General features: G+C 44.6%; 1 protein-coding gene across 8 annotated transcripts in view; it reads right to left on the bottom strand.

Moving 5' to 3' along the window:
• Nucleotides 1-703: 703 nt before the first annotated feature.
• Nucleotides 704-20,009, bottom strand: part of LOC127396383 (ubiquitin-associated protein 1-like) — a 97,044-nt gene continuing 77,738 nt past the window's right edge. For all 8 annotated transcript variants that reach the window (XM_051644000.1, XM_051644002.1, XM_051643997.1 and 5 more), the window contains 5 exons: nucleotides 18,925-19,049; nucleotides 15,253-16,185; nucleotides 5,659-5,856; nucleotides 4,207-4,308; nucleotides 704-2,844 (listed from right to left, as the gene is read on the bottom strand). In XM_051644000.1, the coding sequence (XP_051499960.1) occupies nucleotides 2,704-2,844; nucleotides 4,207-4,308; nucleotides 5,659-5,856; nucleotides 15,253-16,185; nucleotides 18,925-19,049 (1,499 nt within the window). In that variant the 3' untranslated portion in view covers nucleotides 704-2,703. The remainder of the gene's footprint in view (nucleotides 2,845-4,206; nucleotides 4,309-5,658; nucleotides 5,857-15,252; nucleotides 16,186-18,924; nucleotides 19,050-20,009) is intronic.

Raw genomic sequence — 20,009 nt, 5'->3', positions numbered from 1 at the left:
GACTTGATGATCTCCAGAGGTCCCTTCCAACCCCTATGATTCTATGATTAACTGCTCCAGTGTGGGTCCCTTCCACGGGGTGCAGTCCTTCAGGAACAGACTGCTCCAGCGTGGGGTCCTCCACAGGCTGCAAGTAGGTATCTGCTTCACCATGGACCTCCATAGACTGCAAGGGGACAGCCTGCCTCACCATGGTCTTCTCCACAGGCTGCAGGGGAATCTCTGCCCCAGCACCTGGAGCACCTCCTCCCCTTCTCTGACCTTGGTGTCTGCAGGGTTGTTTCTCTCTCATATTCTCAACTCCTCTATCTGCTGTTTCACAGCAGTTTTTTTTTCCCTTTTCAAAAACTGTCAGCTCAGCTTTGGACAGCAGTGGGTCCATTTTGGAGCTAGCTGACACTGGCTCTACTGGACATGGGGGAAGCTTCTGGTATCTTGTCACAGAAGTCACCCCTGTAGCTCCTCTGCTACAAAAATCTGGCCACAGAAACCCATTACAGTCATAAATCCAGAAAACTTACTGGTAAAGCAAGAGCAGCACCACCAGGGAAGACACAGATGGATATGTCTCTCTGGAAGGAGGATACCAGCTTTACAGGTATCACTTCCCATCTTCACCTCTCTGCTCTCACCTCTACAGCAGTCTACATAAGCTGAGTGGTTACTGTAGTGGGGGGAACTGTGAAAAAACTTAACACACTAATGCAACCAAAGAGATTATTTTATTCAGAGGTTTGGTCTAAATAGTTGTTTCTTCACTGGCAAGACTTCTTGCCCTCTAAGGACTGTCTAGTACCAAACAGGGACTTGTTTGGATATTAATTCTGAGAAAACAGAAACAAGCAAACAACCAAATGCTCTCAGCAGTGACAGTAAAGCAGTATTAGTTTTGTTTTCCAGCTTTTCTGACTAATCAGGAACCCCATTTACTTGTTTCAAACTTTCACATTTTTCACCTGGGAAGGAAAGCTGGGCAACTGTTTTACCTGTATCCTCAGAGGCAGCAGCTGCTGACCCACCAACTGCTGAATGTCCTTCTTAGGCAAGTTTTAATTTCAGCCCCACCACTATAAGCTGGTGAAGCTCAATGCTACAGGATACGATGCAAGACAATCTGCCCTGGTCCTAACTCATCATCCATCTCCACACCTCCTAGATACTTGCCAGCTACATTGCTCCTCAGCATAATTTTGCTTTAAGTAAAGGTATGTAATTAACATAGTTGAGCACCTCACAGAGAATTCCAGGAGTTAACACTAGACTCAAATAAGATGTTTTGGTCATATAAAGTTAACAGCATAATGGAGACAAATATAATCTCCTTTGGGGTCCTGATGAGCTAAAACCTCCTACTGAAAAACCTTAACTGAGGCAACAAGCTGAGCCATTTTCCCCTCACAAAGTCCAATCCTCCCACCTCCATGCTCTAACATGAGTTTGGATCCCTAGGCTTGGTTTTCACAACAAAACAAAAATAAGCCACTGAAAAAAGCAGCACATTCCACCACTGTAGCCATCTGCCTGGAGATCTCTAGTTGTTCTGCCCAACACAGACATTGTTCATGCATGCCTACAGGAGCAGGCAGCACAGGAGCAGGTAGGATCCAGCAAATTCTTCATCCGCTGGAGCTGAAGAGCATGAGATGGGAACCATGACACTGGGAGTTATATTTCAGGATTTTATTAGTTGTTCTTCTGCAGAATCAAAATATTTAGCAAATTACTTTAAAGATTCCTTAAGACCACTGATATTTTACATATTTAAAACTTGAACAATATACAAAGTACTACTTTGAACTATCAAAACCAACCCAAAACTTCATTTCTAGTACTAGATGTTATTATGCAATTCTATAGCTGTGTGAAATGGAACTAATCTAATGCAGTGAGTATATTTGTTTTAAAGAAAGTGCTTGAAAGAAACCTCCTGCATCACACTGAGTATTATTTAAAACAAAAAGATAACTGACTTCCTAGAAGGGCATAGCCTTAAATATCCTACAAACATGGGGAATTAAGAATACTGAGCTCCAGCTCTCTGCCTTCAGGTTCAGGTAGAGTTCACAGCTTACCTGTTTCAAGAGAACTTACACACCACTCAGCATTGGAAACTCATGTCTGGCAGAAGTGTTGGATGCATGGGTAAAAAACAACAAAAAGAAAACATAAGAGGAACAGCTTCTCTCTTTATGCATAGTGACAGTTTCTGAACCAGTGCTTTACTAAGTTACAGACTTTCAACCAAAAAGTAAAACTCCATTGCACTAAAGGTCAAATCTAACCAGTTAATCTGGACTGTGACAGTCAAGTGATTCAGTACAAGCAGACACAAAAGCAGCTTCAAAGAACCAAAGCATCCTAGTTTCAGAACTACGTATTCTTCTGTCCAACTCCAGTGCAACAGTGAAGAGAAATCACTCCTGTCTCTACCTATGTATAATTCCACTAGAGGTTGAGCAGTCTAAACTCTCCGTGGACAAGATGGAAACTTAGGAAAGGGCACTTAAAAAACTTAATTTAAGAAAGAAAGTTGGCTCTCAGTGGAATGAGAAATGGTGGCGATGCACATGGGCAGGCTTGCTCAGTCACTTTTCCATATATGCGAAAAGCTGGACTCCTTCCTGCCAACAGAAGTCACACTGGATGTGAAGGTGGTGGAGCTGGACCTGCTCCGCTGCATGCCAAGAATCTAGGAATGTGTTTTCAGCTGGCTCCTGCACGGGCCATCAGATCTTCCAAAGCGTTGTGTTGGTCATTGTTATGTAATAATAAGACCTCCTTAATGTCTTTTAGTTCAAAGCCCATTTCTTTAAATTGACTCATTAGTTGGAGAAGTTCTGTGATCTGAAAGAGAAAAGACGATCAGTGCTTGGTGGAGGTTTAGCACAGAGCCAGTCTTAAACGACTGGACATCTCATGGGGTAGATTCCTACTACCAAGTACAGCCCGTTCCAGCTCCATTTGGAGAGAGTCCACTCACACAAGAGTTGGCAGAGCTCTGGGTACAGTAGCCCATGGAGCCTCACTTTCAGCCCTCTGTGCCTGCAGTCCTGAATCTCCAAAAACCTCTTCAGCAAAGGGCATCAAAGCTCAGTCTGTGGGGGTGTCTCTCCCAGTAAGAAATTTATCAGCCTGGCCTAATTTGGACTCTGATTAATGTCACCCTGGTCCCCCATCTAACAGCTACTGCCGCATCTGAATTTTTTTAAAGTTACTTTGGGAACAGTACAGTAGCCCTTGCTATCAAATGGCAGAACTAAGGCAAACTTGGGAGATTAGCACAAATCCTATTGGACACATTGTGTACAATATTACCAACATCAACCAGAGATCCTCCTGGAGCTTTGAAAAATATAAAGTAACAAGAAGTAAATTTACTGATTACTCTGCCATTTACAGGGCCTCTGCTCCACTGGGGGGGGCAGACACCAAAAAAAAAAAACAAAACAGGTTGAAATGGACAATCAGGAGATTAGCCATTTCCAATTTTGGGGTTAAGCCAGTAAAAAATGCATTTCTTGAAATCAGTCACTTCTCCCATCAGTGTTCTTCCTCTGTTTGCAAACTCACTAAGTCAAAGAAAGGCAGGAGGCACGTATATGTCTGGGAGGGTTGGGTTGCACCTCAGAAGGTTTCATATTGGCACACAACAGGCTGGCAAACTTTAAAAGATCATGCTGTCCTCTGCCCTGGCTACCTGCTCCTGCCTCTGTACTTTTGGTGCTAGTAAAGCAGCCAATGAATCAGACTCCAAAAAACATATATTCCAGCTTCTTTCAGAGAGAGAGCACTACTAACCCAAATTGCTGAGCAGCCAGGTAGATGCGTTTGTACAAGGGAGAAAATTCACAGTCAGGGCAGGCTGGCATGGTTTGAAAGATAATTTGCCGCTTCTGAAAGTAACTGTCTCTGTACCAAGCACCTCACCCACAAGAGAACTCTGGGTTCAAAACATTACAACCAGAATAAGCAGGGTCTTAAAAAAATTCTGTCCACATAAAAATAGATGCAAGTGAGTGTGATAAAGCAATGCAGAAGAATTCCAATGCTTTAGCACACATTCACTTTATCACCACAAGGATGTCCTTCAGCAGTCAGTTTTGGAAACAAGGCATAAAAGCCAGAAATACATCAACCAGGGAAACTGCTGCTGGAATTCCCCATCACAGCACATTCTCTCTATTCCTTAGCATGTTGTACCCTCACCTTCTCCTCTGAACACTGGTGCATTTCCAAAGCTGCTTCAACAAGAAGTGGATCAAAGCCCTTCTCACAAAGCTCTCCATGTGCTAACAGGTAATCCAAAACCTGTGGGGAATGAAGAAAAGAAACTAAGTTTGCAGAGTGGCATTTGCAACACATGGTCGAATACCATCTCTGTACACACAGAAGGGCTGAGCACAACATCAAGATGCTCTTGATGCAAGAGCTTGTCCAGAGAAAAAAATCAAGCCCTTCTGTCCTCCTGTGCTCCTCCACCAGCTATGAACATCATCTCCCACGCTAGTCAAAACAGTCTCAGAAGCCTATGTTTAGCCTTCCATGCCTGATCACTGAGCAGAAGGCAGAAGTTTAACTGTGCTTTTTATACTATAAATTTTTAAAATGAAGCTGTAGATCCAGCAGTCAAGATGCATCAGCTTTTAGCTTCCTCTCAGTCACAAGAGCTAATGCAATCTGAAAGCAGTCAGCTTTTTAAGGTCAATTCAGCATACTGGTGAGTGAGCTGCAAATACCAGCTTACATGCCCAGAAATCGCTGCCAAATTTCTTATCTGTCCTCAGCTTTGAGATGTTAGGTAATGCTAGGAAGGCAAAAGAACACAGCCTGTAAATACAGCAGGATTTAAAACCACCCTTCTAAGGGACATTTTTTCCATTTGATACTACAGTTCAGCACACAGCTTAAACCACTCTCAATGCATAGGTAGTGGACAAGCAGATCAATTCCACAAACAGATGTCACTGGAACAGTCCTCCCCAGGTGACAGACAGAGTCTGTGTGCAGTACATTGCATGCCTAGGGTCAGCACAGAAAGTTTGGCCACATTCTCCCCACTTCAAAATGTTTGTTTGAAGCAGATCCAAGACCCAGAGTCATGCCTCACCCTGCAGTGCTTTATGCTATGTGACCTGTAGCAAGTATTTTATGCAACATATGAGGCAGGAAGCACCACAAACAAAGCACACAAAAGAAAGTCAGTCAGCAGTGCCTTGCAAGAGCCTTTCAGGGCTGTGGTAAGCCTGCATGGGCCAATGGCTCTACAAGGATCGTAATCTGTGCTCAGAACAAGGGAAGTTGGCTGTTTTTTTGTCATACAGCACTAAACATGGTGGAGCCATGCTAAGCTTCCTTCAGGTGGTTTTGTGGCTCCCGGGAAGACTCAGTATCTCTCCCAGCTTCATGTGGAGCTAAGGGCTGTTCCAAGCTCAGCACAGCTCTTGATTCAGCATCCACAGGTGTGACTGACTAAAGCAGTCCCTCATCAGAGCATTTTACTGCCAGGTGACAACTTCTCTAGTGGTTAATATCACAGTGGCTACAGACTGCAATGCCTTGTTAGAATACAAGTATTCCCCCCATCCATTTTGCAAACCCAAGGTTGTGTCAGCAGAATCAGCATCCAATCAAGGGTTTCTTCATTGCACAAGCTCTTACCTGGTCTATGTTCTGTCCCTTCTTCTTCATGGCTTTCAAGACGTTCTCAGGCGAGTACCCCATGTTGACGACTGTCTCTATGCACTGCCTTTCACTAGCAGAGAGGACCTGCTGTACTTCAGGAGTGGGGCCACCCAACTGCTTTGTGCAGCTGGTGTTATTGGGCACTTTAGACACTGGGAAATTTTGGTGCGTTACCTAAAGGGGAAAACCCAGAGACTGAGGTGATGGTCATCATCTGCATCCCCATATCCCATGTAATTAATCCAAGAGGCTTTCTAGACTGCCTTTAGAAAGTTACTCACTGTTGGGATGAAACAAAACAGTGCACATAGTCCAACTCCCATCATACTCTTTTTACCCTTAAAAAAAACAACTCTTCACAATTCTTCACAATATACCCTCACCTACCAGTGGATGAAAATCTTTCAATACCAAACCTTTGCAACAGTAAAGGTCCTTATGATATAGCCAAACTCTGTACCTCAGAGGAAGCATGAAGATTGCTTCCTTCATCCCAAGTTTACTCATCACCTATGATTTTCTGTACTCAAATGAACACTACTTCTGGAGATTTTCAGAAACATGATCTAGCGCAAGCACACAGGTATTTGGGAATTTACCACAGGGATTTCTGTTTCCTTGTAGTCTGGGTGTACCTGAACAACACACAAATAAGATGAATATAAACATTATGCACTAATGAGCAGAATTCGCTACAGCTGGGGGAGAAGACTTTGAATAAGTCTACCATACTAGAGAGACTTCTGGTCTGATCAGGCTTCCATATGTGAGGTGCAGATGTTATGCAGCTGTGAGTAGTTATAAAATAGCCATCATAAGGACTGTTTCTTCTCTCAGTACTCTACAAAAAACAATTATACTCCAAGAAAAATGTGTCCCCCCTCATAATAATTGTAAGTTTGTTTATTCTGTTGCTGTGACTGCTACATGTTCATACAGCTCAGTGTAACAGGCTCCTGTTCAGCTCTTGACCCAGTGCTATGCTGCCTGAATGACAGTGATAACTTTAAAGTAATTGGCTGGAGACTTCCCTTGATTTTTTTTGACCATGAGAAGGGGTAAGAGAAATATATACCCCGGTAAGAGAAATATATACCCCTTATCTACTCTCAAAGCACTGCATTTCATATGCCATATATAGAATCATAGAATGGTTTGGGTTGGAAAGGACCTTAAAGACCATCTAGTTCCAGCCCCCCTGCATGGGCAGGGACACCTCCCACCAGCCCAGGTTGCTCCAAGCCCCATCCAACCTGCCCTTCAACACTGCCAGGGATGGGGCAGCCACAGCTTCTCTGGGCAACCTGGGCCAGGGTCTCACCACCCTCACAGCAAAGAATTCCCTCCTAATATCTAATCTACATCTCCCCTCTTTCAGCTTAAAACTGTTCCCCTCATCCCATCCCTCCCTGCCCTTGTCCAAAGTCCCTCTCCAGCTTTCCTGGAGCCCCTTCAGGCACTGGAAGGTGCTCTAAGGTCTCCCTGGAGCCTTCTCTTCTCCAGGCTGAACACCCCAACTCTCTCAGCCTGTCTCCAGAGCAGAGCTGCTCCAGCCCTCTCATCATCTCTGTGGCCTCCTCTGGACTCGCTCCAACAGCTCCATGTTCCTCTTATGTTAGGGGCTCCAGAACTGGACACAGCACTGCAGGTGGGATCTCATGAGAGCAGAGTAGAGGGGGAGAATCCTTCCCTGGAGGTGTTCAAGGCCAGGTTGGATGAGGCTTTGTGCAGCCTGGTCTAGGGGGAGGTGTCCCTGCTCATAGTAGGGACGCTGGAATCTGATTATCTTTAAGCTCCCTTCCAACCTTAACCATTCTGATTCTGTAATCCCCTCCCTTGACCTGCTGGCCATGCTGCTGGTGATGCAGCCCAGGACATGGTTGGTTTCTGGGCTGCCAGTGCATGTTGCTGGCTCATGTTGAGCTTTTCATCACCCAACACCCTCAAGTCCTTCTCCTCAGGGCTGCTCTCTATCCATTCTTCACCCAGCCTGTATTTGTGCTTGGGATTGCCCTGACCCAGGTGCAGGACCCTGCACTTGGCCTGGTTGAACTTCACGAGGTTTGCACAGGCCCACCTCTCCAGCCTGTCAAGGTCCCTCTGGATGGCATCCCTTCCCTCCAGCATGACAACCAGTGCTTTATACTACTTTGCCCAAGATAACAGGAGTGCTAAGTCAGAATTTTGCCCCCTCAAATCTGCACATTTCAATTCATCTATCTAAAAGTCCTCCTGCATTTTAAATCAAATTAGAAAAGACAGCAAGGAATTACTTTGGACCAAGAGCCTCTATTGCCTTTCCTTAATACCCTTTTAAGCCAACATAGATTGCTCTAAAGCTTATCCACTTCTTTCAGAAAGGCCTTCTTTGGGCCCAAAGTAAAACAAAACAAAAACCAAACAAAAAACCCACACAGGAAAAAGCAAAGCATAAAACCCAAACCCCACAGCAATAAAGAACTGTTTATAGAAAAACAATTTTGAGAATATATATTAGGATTTTGGCAAATTCCATGGGGGGGTGGGGAAGAGAAAAAGGACACTTTGTTCTGCATTTCTGCACCTTCTCATCTCCAGGGTAAGAATTTATCTTCTAGGAGACAAAGACTGAGAAACCATGTTCAGTCTGATGGACTGGTTTACCCAAGAACATCTTCTCATGGTGGTAGAAGGGTCCGAAGCTCTTCACACACACCCTTCCTCCAGGCACTTTTGCCAGAGCAAAAAGCACTAGAATATGGGATACACTGAAATGGGGGTCTGGAATAGTCCTGAAATCAGTTGGTTATCAAATTGAAGGATGATGCATTGGTATTGATGCTGCAGCCAGGAAAACCAAACCCGCTTCTGAAACCAGAGATTCAAGAGTCCAGAAAAACCAACTCCTCCTCCTCAATGTACTTGAGCTTGACAACCTGTGCTTGTGGTCAGTGATCTCCAGCAGAGGAGCGAAACACCTACAGGAATTTCAGGGGACAAAGCCAGGACTGGTCACTCAGCAGCCACACTCCCTTATGTCTCAAACTTGCATTTCAGTGCCCTTCAAGAAGCACGTGTGGTGCTCTCAGCATGTGCTTTGCCAATGCTGCAAAAAAGCAAACCAGTGATCTTCAAAAAAACCCCAAAACCTTAGAGGGGACCACCCAGGACAGAATCAGTGCAGCCTCAAAAAAATGACAAGTTTATTTTGATCTAAAAAAACCTAGATCCAATTCACTGGTAAAGCATAAACTACAGCTTCTTAAGTTATAATTTCTAGTTCTGTTAGAAAAAAAAAAAAGTCACTGTGAAATACACTGGGACATATAATTGTCCTGAGGCTTTCTAGAAAGGTGTAATCTTGAAGAAAAGGGACACATGTCCCTTCTGCTCCCAGCCACAGGGATGGCTGCAACTTCCTGATATAATTTTAATACTTTTGAGGATTTTTGTTACACTTACTTCAATTTTTTGCCACTCAGCTGTCATTTTCCAGCAACTAGGACCATTTTGTGGAAATATGAAACTAGTATATTCCGAAGCCTTGGAAGTGAAACAAAAAGAACTAGTTCTGTTAGCATACCTATTTCTTGGTTTGCTACTTCCAAAGTTGAAATAGTTTCAAATGAAGATCTTTATTACTTCTCTTACTAAGACTATTTTTTGTTTGTTTATCAGTTTGTGTCTTCCCTTACAGCATTCTTAGAATACATCTTCCCTCTTGGTCTTTGCCCTGGGTTCAGCTGGGATAGAGTTAATTTTCACAAGAAGCTGGGAGGGGACAGTCAGGATAGCTGACCCAAACTAGCCAAAGGGATATTCAATACCATTTGATGTCATGCTCAGTATATAAACTGGGGGAGTTGGTGGGGATGGGGGGGAAGACAGATCAAGGCTCTGGAACAGGCTAAGCATCAGGTTCTGGGTGGTGAGCAATTGCATTGTGCATCACTCATTTCATATATTCTTTTATTAGTATTATTGTTATTATTTCTTCTCTCCTTTTGTTGTCCTAGTAAACTGTCCTTATCTCAACCCATGATGTTTACCTTTCTTCTGATTCTCCTCCCCATCCCATCAGGCAAGTGAGTGGCTGTCTGGTGCTTAGATGCCAGCTGGATCTAAACCATGACAGTCTTTAATAAGTTTTAATCCAGCATAGACATTTGAATAGAGTAAAAAATTGGTGATCTGAATGCTCCATCTATCTTGTTTTGTAAGTGATCTTTCATGTAAATCTCTAGAGCTGTGTCATACTTCAAGGTTTCACCTCTGAGCTAGATACAATCGCCTCTCAAACCTATGATTCATAGCAGTGAGCAGTTGCTCAGTGCATTGCTGCTTCTGCCAAAGTTTACTGTATTAAATTTGTTCCAGTCATCAATTACCAACTGTTCTATTGTACTTTGACAAATACACTAGTTGCCAGAATACCATATTTTGAAAATTAATAATGCATTTAACTAAGCCTGAAAAAAGAAACCACAACAGGAGAGAAGCAATGTCACTTGTTTCAGAGCTCATGGTGTCACACGAAAACCTACATACATGTCCTGGTTTGAGCCAGGATGAAGCCACTTTTCCTTTTACTGATTTTTTTTCCTTCAGTAAGCTTTCTTTTAACCAGCAGCAAGTGTTCCAGCTGAGACTGATAACACTGGAATGTTTATATTATTGTCGGGACTCCAAGGTCATGTCTTTGCCCTGCCGGCTCAGACGCTACGGGGAGATCTATGACGCCCCCATAGGAGGCTGAGTTAGACAGACAGCAAAACTGGCCAGAGATGTTCCATTCCATAGATCTACGTAAGCTCAGAGATCACAGAAGACAACTTCCTTCCTGCTCCTTCTTCCCTTCTCTCCTGTCCATGGCCGACGTCTGGGGAGGACTCCGTCCATCCAGCACCGTCGACCCTTAGGCTCGAGCTCTCCTGACCCTCATCACTCTGCGCTTCCTCCAGCAGCAGCTCCGGGATTTCTCAGGACTGTTCCAGCTCAGGGGAGTGTGGTGGGAGTTGCTGGGGGTGGGGGGGGAGGTGAGAGGCTCTTGCACATACCTGAACATATTTGTATATAATTGTATATATTTTCTTATATCATTGGTGTTTAATTTAAGCTGTGTAGTTGAGTTTTCAATCCAGCCAAGTCTCTCTCTTTTTCTCTCTCTCCTTCCCTACCTGGGTGGGGGGGGGAGGGGATCGAGAGCATTGTTGTCTCTGGTTTAATTGCAGATCCTGAGTCAAACCGTGACAATACGGTATGCTAGTAAGGCCAGAAAACCACTGAAGCACCACTTATATTGGACAGCAGTAGTCAGATTATCTTAGAGCCAGCTAGAGGATATGACTACACAGTTTCCACTAGGCTTCATGAGTATTTTCCAGATCTTAGGTTATGTGGAAAAAGAGTCTACAAGCTTACTCAAATATCTGCTCTTATTCACAAAGAGACAAAGACAACAGCTGGTGGGAAATTAAGTGTCCCCAAAGTAATTTTAGAACTTGCTAAAAGTTTGAGGAAATGAAGTGTCAAACTCCTGTCTCGGTTCCTCCAGTGCACTGATGACAACTTCTTAATGCAAATGGTGGACAAGCCGACTAGAAGAGGAGCGCTGCTGGATCTTGTGCTCACCAACAAGGAGGGCCTTGTTGAAGCAGTGGTGGTCAATGGCAGCCTTGGTTGCAGTGACCATGAGATGGTGGAGTTCAGGATCCTGTGTGGGAGGAACAGAATACCCAGCAGGACCAGAACCCTGGACTTCCACAGAGCAAACTTCGGCCTCCTCAATCAATTGTTAAGGGAAGTCCCATGGGACAGGGTGCTAGAAGGTAAAGGGGCTCAAGATAGCTGGTCAACATTCAAGGACCACTTCTTGCAAGCACAGGATCAGTGCGTCCCAATGGGTAGAAAATCTAGTAAGGGAGCTAGGAGAACAGCATGGTTAAAAAAGGAACTGCTGGGCAAACTCAAGGGGAAAAGGAAAATCTATAGATCATGGAAGGAGGGGCTGGTCACTTGGGAGGAATATAGGACTGTTGTCAGAGAATGTAGGGAGGCAACTAGGAAAGCTAAGGCCTCCTTGGAACTTAACCTTGCAAGTCGGGTTAAGGACAATAGAAAGGGCTTTTTCAAATACATAGCCAACAAAACTAACACCAGAGGCAATATAGGCCCACTGCTGAATGAGGCGGGTGCCCTGGAGACAGAGGATATAAAGAAGGCAGAGGTGCTGAATGCCTTCTTTGCCTCTGTCTTTACTCCTGCAGGCTTTCCCCAGGAGCCCCAGTCTCATATAGCCCCAGAAGAAGTCAAGATAAAGGAGGAGTTTGCCCAGGTAGATGAGGATTGGGTTAGGGATCAGTTGAGTAATCTGGACATACATAAATCGATGGGTCTGGATGAAATGCATCCAAGGGTGCTGAGGGAGCTGGCGGAGGTCATTGCTAGGTTGCTCTCCATCATCTTTGGTAAGTCATGGGTAACAGGAGAGGTGCCTGAGGACTGGAGGATAGCAAATGTCACTCCAGTCTACAAGAAGGGCAAGAAGGAGGACCCGGGTAACTATAGACCGGTCAGCCTCACCTCCATCCTTGGAAAGGTGATGGAACAACTTGTCCTTGGCACTATCTCTAGGCATATCAAGGACATGGGGGTCATCAAGAGCAGTCAACATGGGTTTACCAAGGGTAAGCCATGTTTGACTAACCTCATAGCCTTCTATGAGGAAATTACTAGGTGGATAGATGATGGTAGAGCAGTAGATGTGGTTTATCTTGATTTCAGTAAAGCATTTGACACCGTCTCCCACAGCATCCTTGTAGATAAGTTGATCAAGTATGGGTTTGATGATCGGGCAGTGAGGTGGATCAAGAACTGGTTGAAAGGAAGAAGTCAGAGAGTTGTAGTCAATGGGGCAGAATCTAGTTGGAGGCCTGTGACTAGTGGAGTCCCTCGGGGGTCGGTACTGGGACCGGTGTTGTTCAACATCTTCATCAACAACCTGAATGAGGGTACAGAATGTATCCTCAGCAAGTTTGCTGATGACACCAAGCTGGGAGGAGTGGCTGATACACCAGAAGGCTGTGCTGCCATTCACTGAGACCTGGACAGGCTGGAAACTTGGGCAGGGAAAAACCTGATGAAGTTCAACAAGGGCAAGTGTAGAGTTTTGCATTTGGGGAAGAAAAATGCCACGTACCAGTACAGGTTGGGGGCTGACCTGCTGGAGAGCAGTGTGGGTGAAAGGGACCTGGGGGTCCTGCTAGACAGGAGGATGACCATGTGTGGGAAACTGTTATTTTCTTCCCCACATCAGTCTAAACAAAATGTCTTTTAAGCCAGCGAAGGCCTCTCCTGATTATCCCCAGCTAAGGGACTAAAACAGACTTGCTTCTCAAGGACAACTGAACCCAAAACAACAGCTGTGGCCCGGGACAGAAAGGATGGACGACAAGCCATCCTGTGCCCCTGGCAGTCACCGCCTTAAAGTGGGGCTCATGGACGCTCATTGGCTCTGGACAGTGACACTGACTGGACCGGTGGGTCAGGGGGTATAAAAGGTGGCGAGGGCAGCAGGTGGGCCCTTCCCTCCTCCCTGAGGCCCGTTCGGACGCTTTCTGCGTGGGACACCCCCTGCTGCGGACACTGCTGCTGGGACCCTGCCTGCCTGCCTGCCCCGGGTCCAGCCTGAGCCTCAGCGCCGAGCGTGCCGGGGTCCCGAGCCCTGGGGTCGGGGCCGGAGCCCCCTCCCCGTGTTGCTGCCGGTCGCACACACAGCGCAACCTCTTCAGCAGGACTGAAGTCCAGCTTCCTCCCCTCCTCCCTTTGGTCCTTAACCCTCTCCCTCAAAAGCTCAGGACCTCTTGCATTGTCTCCCTAAAGGACACTTGCTCACTACATCCATATTGATAGCCCTGGTAGCCATTCACACCTGCATTGTCCCTAAACATCATCCCTCGGTTTGTGTTAACCCTTAATAAACCGATTAGTTTGTGGAGTAAATCTTGGCTTTAGAGGCAATTTCTGAGCGTGGTGGGGTGGGGGGGCTTTCTAGCTACCCCCCTGAAATACGGTCCCACGGTGGCCGTTCCTCCGTGAGAGGAAGCGCCGCGTGTGACCCTCGGGCTCATTCACAAACCCCTCCACATCGGGAGGGGCAGTCGCAAAAGTATCCTGACAGCCGGGAGCCCCCTGGTACCAGCTCGCGACACCATGAGCCAGCAATGTGCCCTTGTGGCTAAGAAGGCCAATGGCATCCTGGGGTGCATTAGAAAGGGGGTGGTTAGTCGGTCAAGAGAGGTTCTCCTCCCCCTCTATTCTGCCTTGGTGAGGCCGCATCTGGAGTATTGTGTCCAGTTCTGGGCCCCTCAGTTCAGGAAGGACAGGGAACTGCTGGAAAGAGTCCAGCGCAGAGCCACAAAGATGATGGAGGGAGTGGAACATCTCCCTGATGAGGAAAGGCTGAGGGAGCTGGGTCTCTTTAGCTTGGAGAAAAGGAGACTGAGGGGTGACCTCATCAATGTTTACAAATACGTAAAGGGTGAGTGTCAAGAAGATGGAGTTAAGCTTTTTTCAGTGATGACCAGTGATAGGACAAGGAGTAATGGATACAAATTGGAGCACAGGAGGTTTAAGGTGAATATCAGGAAAAAATTTTTTACTGTGAGAGTGACAGAGCCCTGGGACAGGCTGCCCAGAGAGGTTGTGGAGTCTCCTTCACTGGAGACATTCAAAACCCGCCTGGATGCATTCCTGTGTGATGTACTCTAGGTGACCCTGCTCTGGCAGGGGGGTTGGACTAGATGATCTTTCGAGGTCCCTTCCAACCCCTAGGATTCTGTGATTCTATGATTCTATGATTCTCGGAGCTGTACAGCAACCAACCGTAACAACAGTGATCTGAGATGATTCTCAAGACCGCTCTTGGTATTCGCAAAGCAATACTTCCATCCTCCTTTACAAGGAAGAGGGTAAATACCAGATTTCAGAGTACCATTATTTTCATCCTTTAAAAGGTTAATTTTAAAAGGATCTCAGGAAGAAAAAGAAAAAAGACAATTATTTCACTGCAGATCAACTGCAAGCACTTTTTTCTTCCCCAAATGACACTACACTATTATTACTTCTTTTCCTTGAAAAGCCTGCATTTCCCATTATTTCCAGCAAATAAGCAAGCCAAGAAATAAATTTAGCAGAGATTTAACTCAAAATCTAAGAGCAACTCCAAATTTGATATATCTCAGTTGGGTAAGACAGAATACAGGACTGTACAAATAAGATATGCTTAGCTCAAAGGCATGCAACTATGAACAAGAGCTAAAAAGCTGAAAGAAAAGTCACCAAAATTGGTCTAAAAATATCAGATTTGGGGGAAAAACCCTGCAGAGTAATAATCTAAGGTTCAGAACTGCCAGCATGAAGACCTGTTTGATTGATCAATTTGCCATGTCAATGAAGAGGAACTACCACACATTATCTACACATCACTCCCATTAAATGAACCTAAAATCACAGGACATTTTAGATGCAACATTTGCCTCTGTGCCTCCACATCTCCCCAGCAACCCCAGTTCTAATCCACTGCATGTTTACCATAGTCGCTGTGCTTGAAAATGATGATTTATCTTCCATACAAACTGTTGACACAGCCTGGGAAGGCAGCCTGGATGAAGAGGATAATGTTGATGCCTCCATGCCACTGTCCTCATTTAGACTGGAAAGACCAACCATATGGTGTCCATTCAGTTCACTAGCTTTACTTTGAGCACAGGTCTGCAAAGAGCTGAGAAAAGAGCCATTGTGGAGACAGGTAGTGCTGTGGAAAGTGCTTGTGAGCTTTGATGATTTTTGACCACTCTCATCGGAGTCAAGTTTAGGAAAGGACAGGGATTTGATATTGTTCACTGAAGTGATAGGAGACAGGGATGCTTTGGAAGACAAGGACATCTTTTCACAGTTTCCCAACTGTGGTAAAGTGATAAAGCCATTGGGTTTGTGAAGGGGCTTGAAATCCAACGTGGCCTTTTCTATGGATGCCAGAACTTGCTCATCTCGCAGCACAGATTCAGACCCTCCTTTGGCCAAAGTATTATCTAACAGCTGGGCAACAACTGGCTCAGTAGTACCAACATGAATTTCAAGAATATTTTTTAATTCCTCCTTATCATCAATAGTTTTTAATTCCAGTTTGTCAAATGGGTCGTCTTCACATTCAAAATCAGCTGGGTTGAAGTCTGCTTTTGGATGAGGTGGACTGAGAACCTTTTGCTTCACAGTGCTGCTGTCAGCTGGCGTGGGAGTAAGAATACTATTGTGCTGCAGGCTAGCGAGGATGGGGTTAATAGGAGGAGGCATAACTTCAGGGCAAAGTCCCTTTGAGAACTCCATTTTGTTACTGTCCTCTGGAGCTGCCTTTGAGTTCACTAGGGCTTCTTCTGCCTTTCGTTCAGCTTCTCTCTGGGCAGCTTCAATTTTTTTTATATCTTCACCCCACTCAATTGTTTTCTTTTCCAGTGAGAAGTCATACTGACCAAGGGTGAAGGGGAAAGGAGAGGAGAAAAAAAAAAATAGATTATAAGGATCATAGCCACTATTTTAACAGCAACATAAGTAACATAGAATAAGAGCTACATGAATAACAAAGGACAGGCATAAATTTTTTCCCCCAGTATCTCTTGTAACCCACAGACTGGCAAAGCTACCAGAAGTAGTTAATTTTGCCTCTAGCAGCAAAATCTATAGTCTGGATTAAAAAATAATATTTTGCCTCCTTCCTACATTTAGTTTTGCTTTAGAGCTACTGATTATCCCAAGATTAATTTTCACAGCCTTCCCACCCTCTTACCCCAAAACAACAATGCGTTACTAGATGGACAATCACACCCAGAACCACTGAACTACCTCCCTGTCCACAAGCTACATCAATGATGACAACTACCTGCAGTAGCAGATTTTGCTGCAGTTACTGACATGACAAGATCCCACAAGCTTCTCTCATTTAACATCAGCTCTTTCAGGGCCAGGTTAGCAAAGGAAGGCATTTGTAAGCTACTCACTACCAGTTTACTGGCCACCATAGTGGCCTGGTTGAGAGGACAAAATTCTGAACAGATTAAATCTACTCAAAGCTTTAATATCTTATGAAGGATTAATAGCCTAAAATACTATTTAAATAACCACAAAATGTTCAAAGAACACAGCCTACAAGTTAAGTCCAGGGCATAACCTACCACCATGACTCACAAGAAGTCATAAGATATATCCTTGCCAGAATAATGGCACATAACCAAACAGGAGTGCTCTTGCCATGGAACTGCTAGGTCATACAAATTCCTAGATCTAAAGAGTAACAAGCCAGCAAGGCTTGCTAGGCTTCTACTAGGCTTTTCTGGGATTCACTATGTGTTGCATCATATCCTATCCTATAATGGGCTCCAGTGAGATCCTAGAGACCTGTTGTCTCAGCTGTATAAGTTTTCCCTTCCCTTAGCTCTAAGATTCAAGAGGTCTGATACACAATTTATCAGCAAGGTGACTTTGAAAAACAACTCACTGGCAGAAGTGCTGGACACTACTCATTACACATTCTTTGCAATCTGAGCAGAGCTATCATAGCTTTGTGTGTGTGTATATGGTTATATATAGAGACACCAAAATTGACCCAAGCAGGTTTTTTTATATTAAAAAAAGGGAGGTTTTTATATAAAAACATATGGCTTTGGGCAATTTTGTTTTCCTGCCCCCCCCTCCCCCCTTTTTTTTTTTTAACAGCTCTCACTACAGCTGTAAAGAAGTCAAATTGAACTGCGAGATGCATAGTCTATATAGTCACATCATATTATGCAAGGTGCTGCAGTCCAATTGGGCATACTATACTCAAGTCTCAACTTGGCAGGAAAATGGAGACATAACACAATTAAGCCAGCAATAGGACATTAGAGTCTCCTTTAGCTCTCCCACACCAGCTTAATTTGATGGAAATATGTGTATTGGGACAATCAGGTAGCTATTTAAGTGTTGTGGTTTAGGCCCAGCTGGCAACAAAGAACCACCCATCCACTTGCTCATCCCTCCCCCCACTGTGGGATGGGGAGGAATGGGGAGGAGAGAATTCAACTAAAAAGCTCATGGGTCACTCACCAGTTATGGTCATGGGCAGGGGGAACCTCCGCTTGGGCACCTCCTCCCTCTCCTTCCTCACTGTCCTTAGTATCTCTGCTCCAGCATTGCTTTCAACTCCCCTTCTCCTGCCCTGCAGCTCTTATTGCAATTTCATTTTCCCCTTCTTGAATATGTTACTTGCAGAGGCACATCCACCATCGCTGATGGGCCTGGCCTTGACCAAAGGTGGGGCTGGATTTTTGGAGTCAGGGAAGCTTCCAGCAGCTTCTCACAGGAGCCACCCCTGTGGCCCCTCCCCCACTACCAAAACCCCACCACACTGACCCAACAGAAATGGTTATAATGAAAAAGCCATGATGTAGGGTAATTCAGATATTCAGCTCTCCCACGGATGAGTTGCAGGGCAGGAAAAAAAACCACAAAAAAACACACAGCTGAAGTGAAAACAATCATCAGTTTGGACTGACCAAGGAAAATCATGGATCCAAATGAGAAAACATAGTTCAATCAGATTTCCTGTATCACAATCTGCATTTGGAGATTAGATTTTCAACATTTATGCTAAAGCAATTGATTTTATGCTACCAAGAATTTATGGTAACAGAACTATGTTCCTCAAAGACCTGGAAGTCATCTGTACCAAACAGTAACTTGTTCGCCCTACACCTGGAAAAAAATTTCCACTCAGAACCACACAGAAAACAAGAACTGGAAATGTATTTCCTCATCCCACTATTGTGAGAACCCATAAAATATGGTCATAGAAACAGTTGTTACCCTCAAACAAGACTCTGCAAGTATGGCATAGCATGGGTATTCTTAGCATTTTTCCTCTTAAAATGCTACTCAAATTCAGTCAGGGTAACATTTAGACCTATAACTATTACACAAAAACACTGCACTAAAATAAATGCTATTAGGCTTTTTAAAGCTATAGGAAGTAGAATCTTTCTGCAACAGCCTATAATATTTTTATTTTTCTATGCATTCTAACAGATCTGCAACTACTGCATGGAAAACAAAATTACACTACAGGACCAACAAGACTAACATTTGAACCAGTGACTACTTGCAATTTACAGCATCACATGTTGGGGACCAGAGGTAAGAGGGAATAGAGGAGAAAGTCAAAATAGTACTTACCCAGGCTTCTCTGACAAGCTGAGAAGCATCAGGCACGCAGAAACCAATGGGTAATCCAACCCTTGCTGGGGTTTTGAATTTGTCTCCTATCTTAAATGGGACATCATCAAGATAACTGAAAGGCCCTAAGATCAAAAGCAGAAATTGCATCAAAAAACTTTACAAGTTTAATGCATTCAATGAAGACATTTATGTATTTTGGAGCTATTTTATCTCTGCTGCCCCAATTACACCAGGTGACTTAATACAAAGGAAGTTGCTTGATCAGAAACACATTGAATTTGTTTGAACTTCATTGCCTCAGATTCGGTGGGTTTTGGGTTTGTTGGTGTAGACTACCAAAATGAATAATTGTCTCAAAACAGCTGCCCTGACAAAATGGACATTGTGCTCGGGTGGGGTTCTCATTCAATAAGCCACCTGGACCCTGTTCTCTCAAGGAGAGCCCCTCCTCTGATGGCTGCCCTGATAGGCAGGACACTGTCCTTATCTGATAAGGAACAGTGGCAGGCAAACAGGGCCCTGCGGAGGCAGAGCACCTTCTTGTGTAAGCCCTGTGTAAGGCCATCAAACAGGGCACATGCACAGAAACAAGGGTCATTGCTTGGTCAACCCAGCTGGGGGGGGCAAGTGATCACCTGGACCCCGATGCTCCACCAACTCATTTCCAGAGCACTCTAAAATTCAACACTGAGTCTGTGCAAGATATGCCTAGCCCCCCCCCACCAAAAGTTGGGGCCAGATAGCATAAAAGGTGCAGACTTGAGATGTTTGGTGTGCATCAGCCATCCAAGGACCACAACTTCCTACCAAGATCATCGCTGGATCCAAGGGTGGTGATATCTTTTCTATCCCATTTTTCATTCTCTCTCTCTCTCCCTCTCTGTTTCTAACCTTATTGTGGCACGTAGGGTTATATAATTTCTAACTTTGCTAAGTTTTTGTAACCTGCCACTTTGACAATTTTGTTAAGTTTTGCTAGTTGTAATCCATTGCTTTGAAAGTACCATTTTGCTAAGTTCTGCTAGTTGTAATCCGTTAGTTTTGAGAGTATAGTATGGTGTGTTTTTTGACAAGCTTTATAA

The sequence above is a fragment of the Apus apus genome, assembly GCF_020740795.1.
Source record: "Apus apus isolate bApuApu2 chromosome W unlocalized genomic scaffold, bApuApu2.pri.cur SUPER_W_unloc_1, whole genome shotgun sequence".
Taxonomy (NCBI): Eukaryota; Metazoa; Chordata; class Aves; order Apodiformes; family Apodidae; genus Apus; species Apus apus.
Note: the sequence above shows the minus strand (reverse complement) of the source record. Positions and strands in the feature narration are given on the sequence as shown.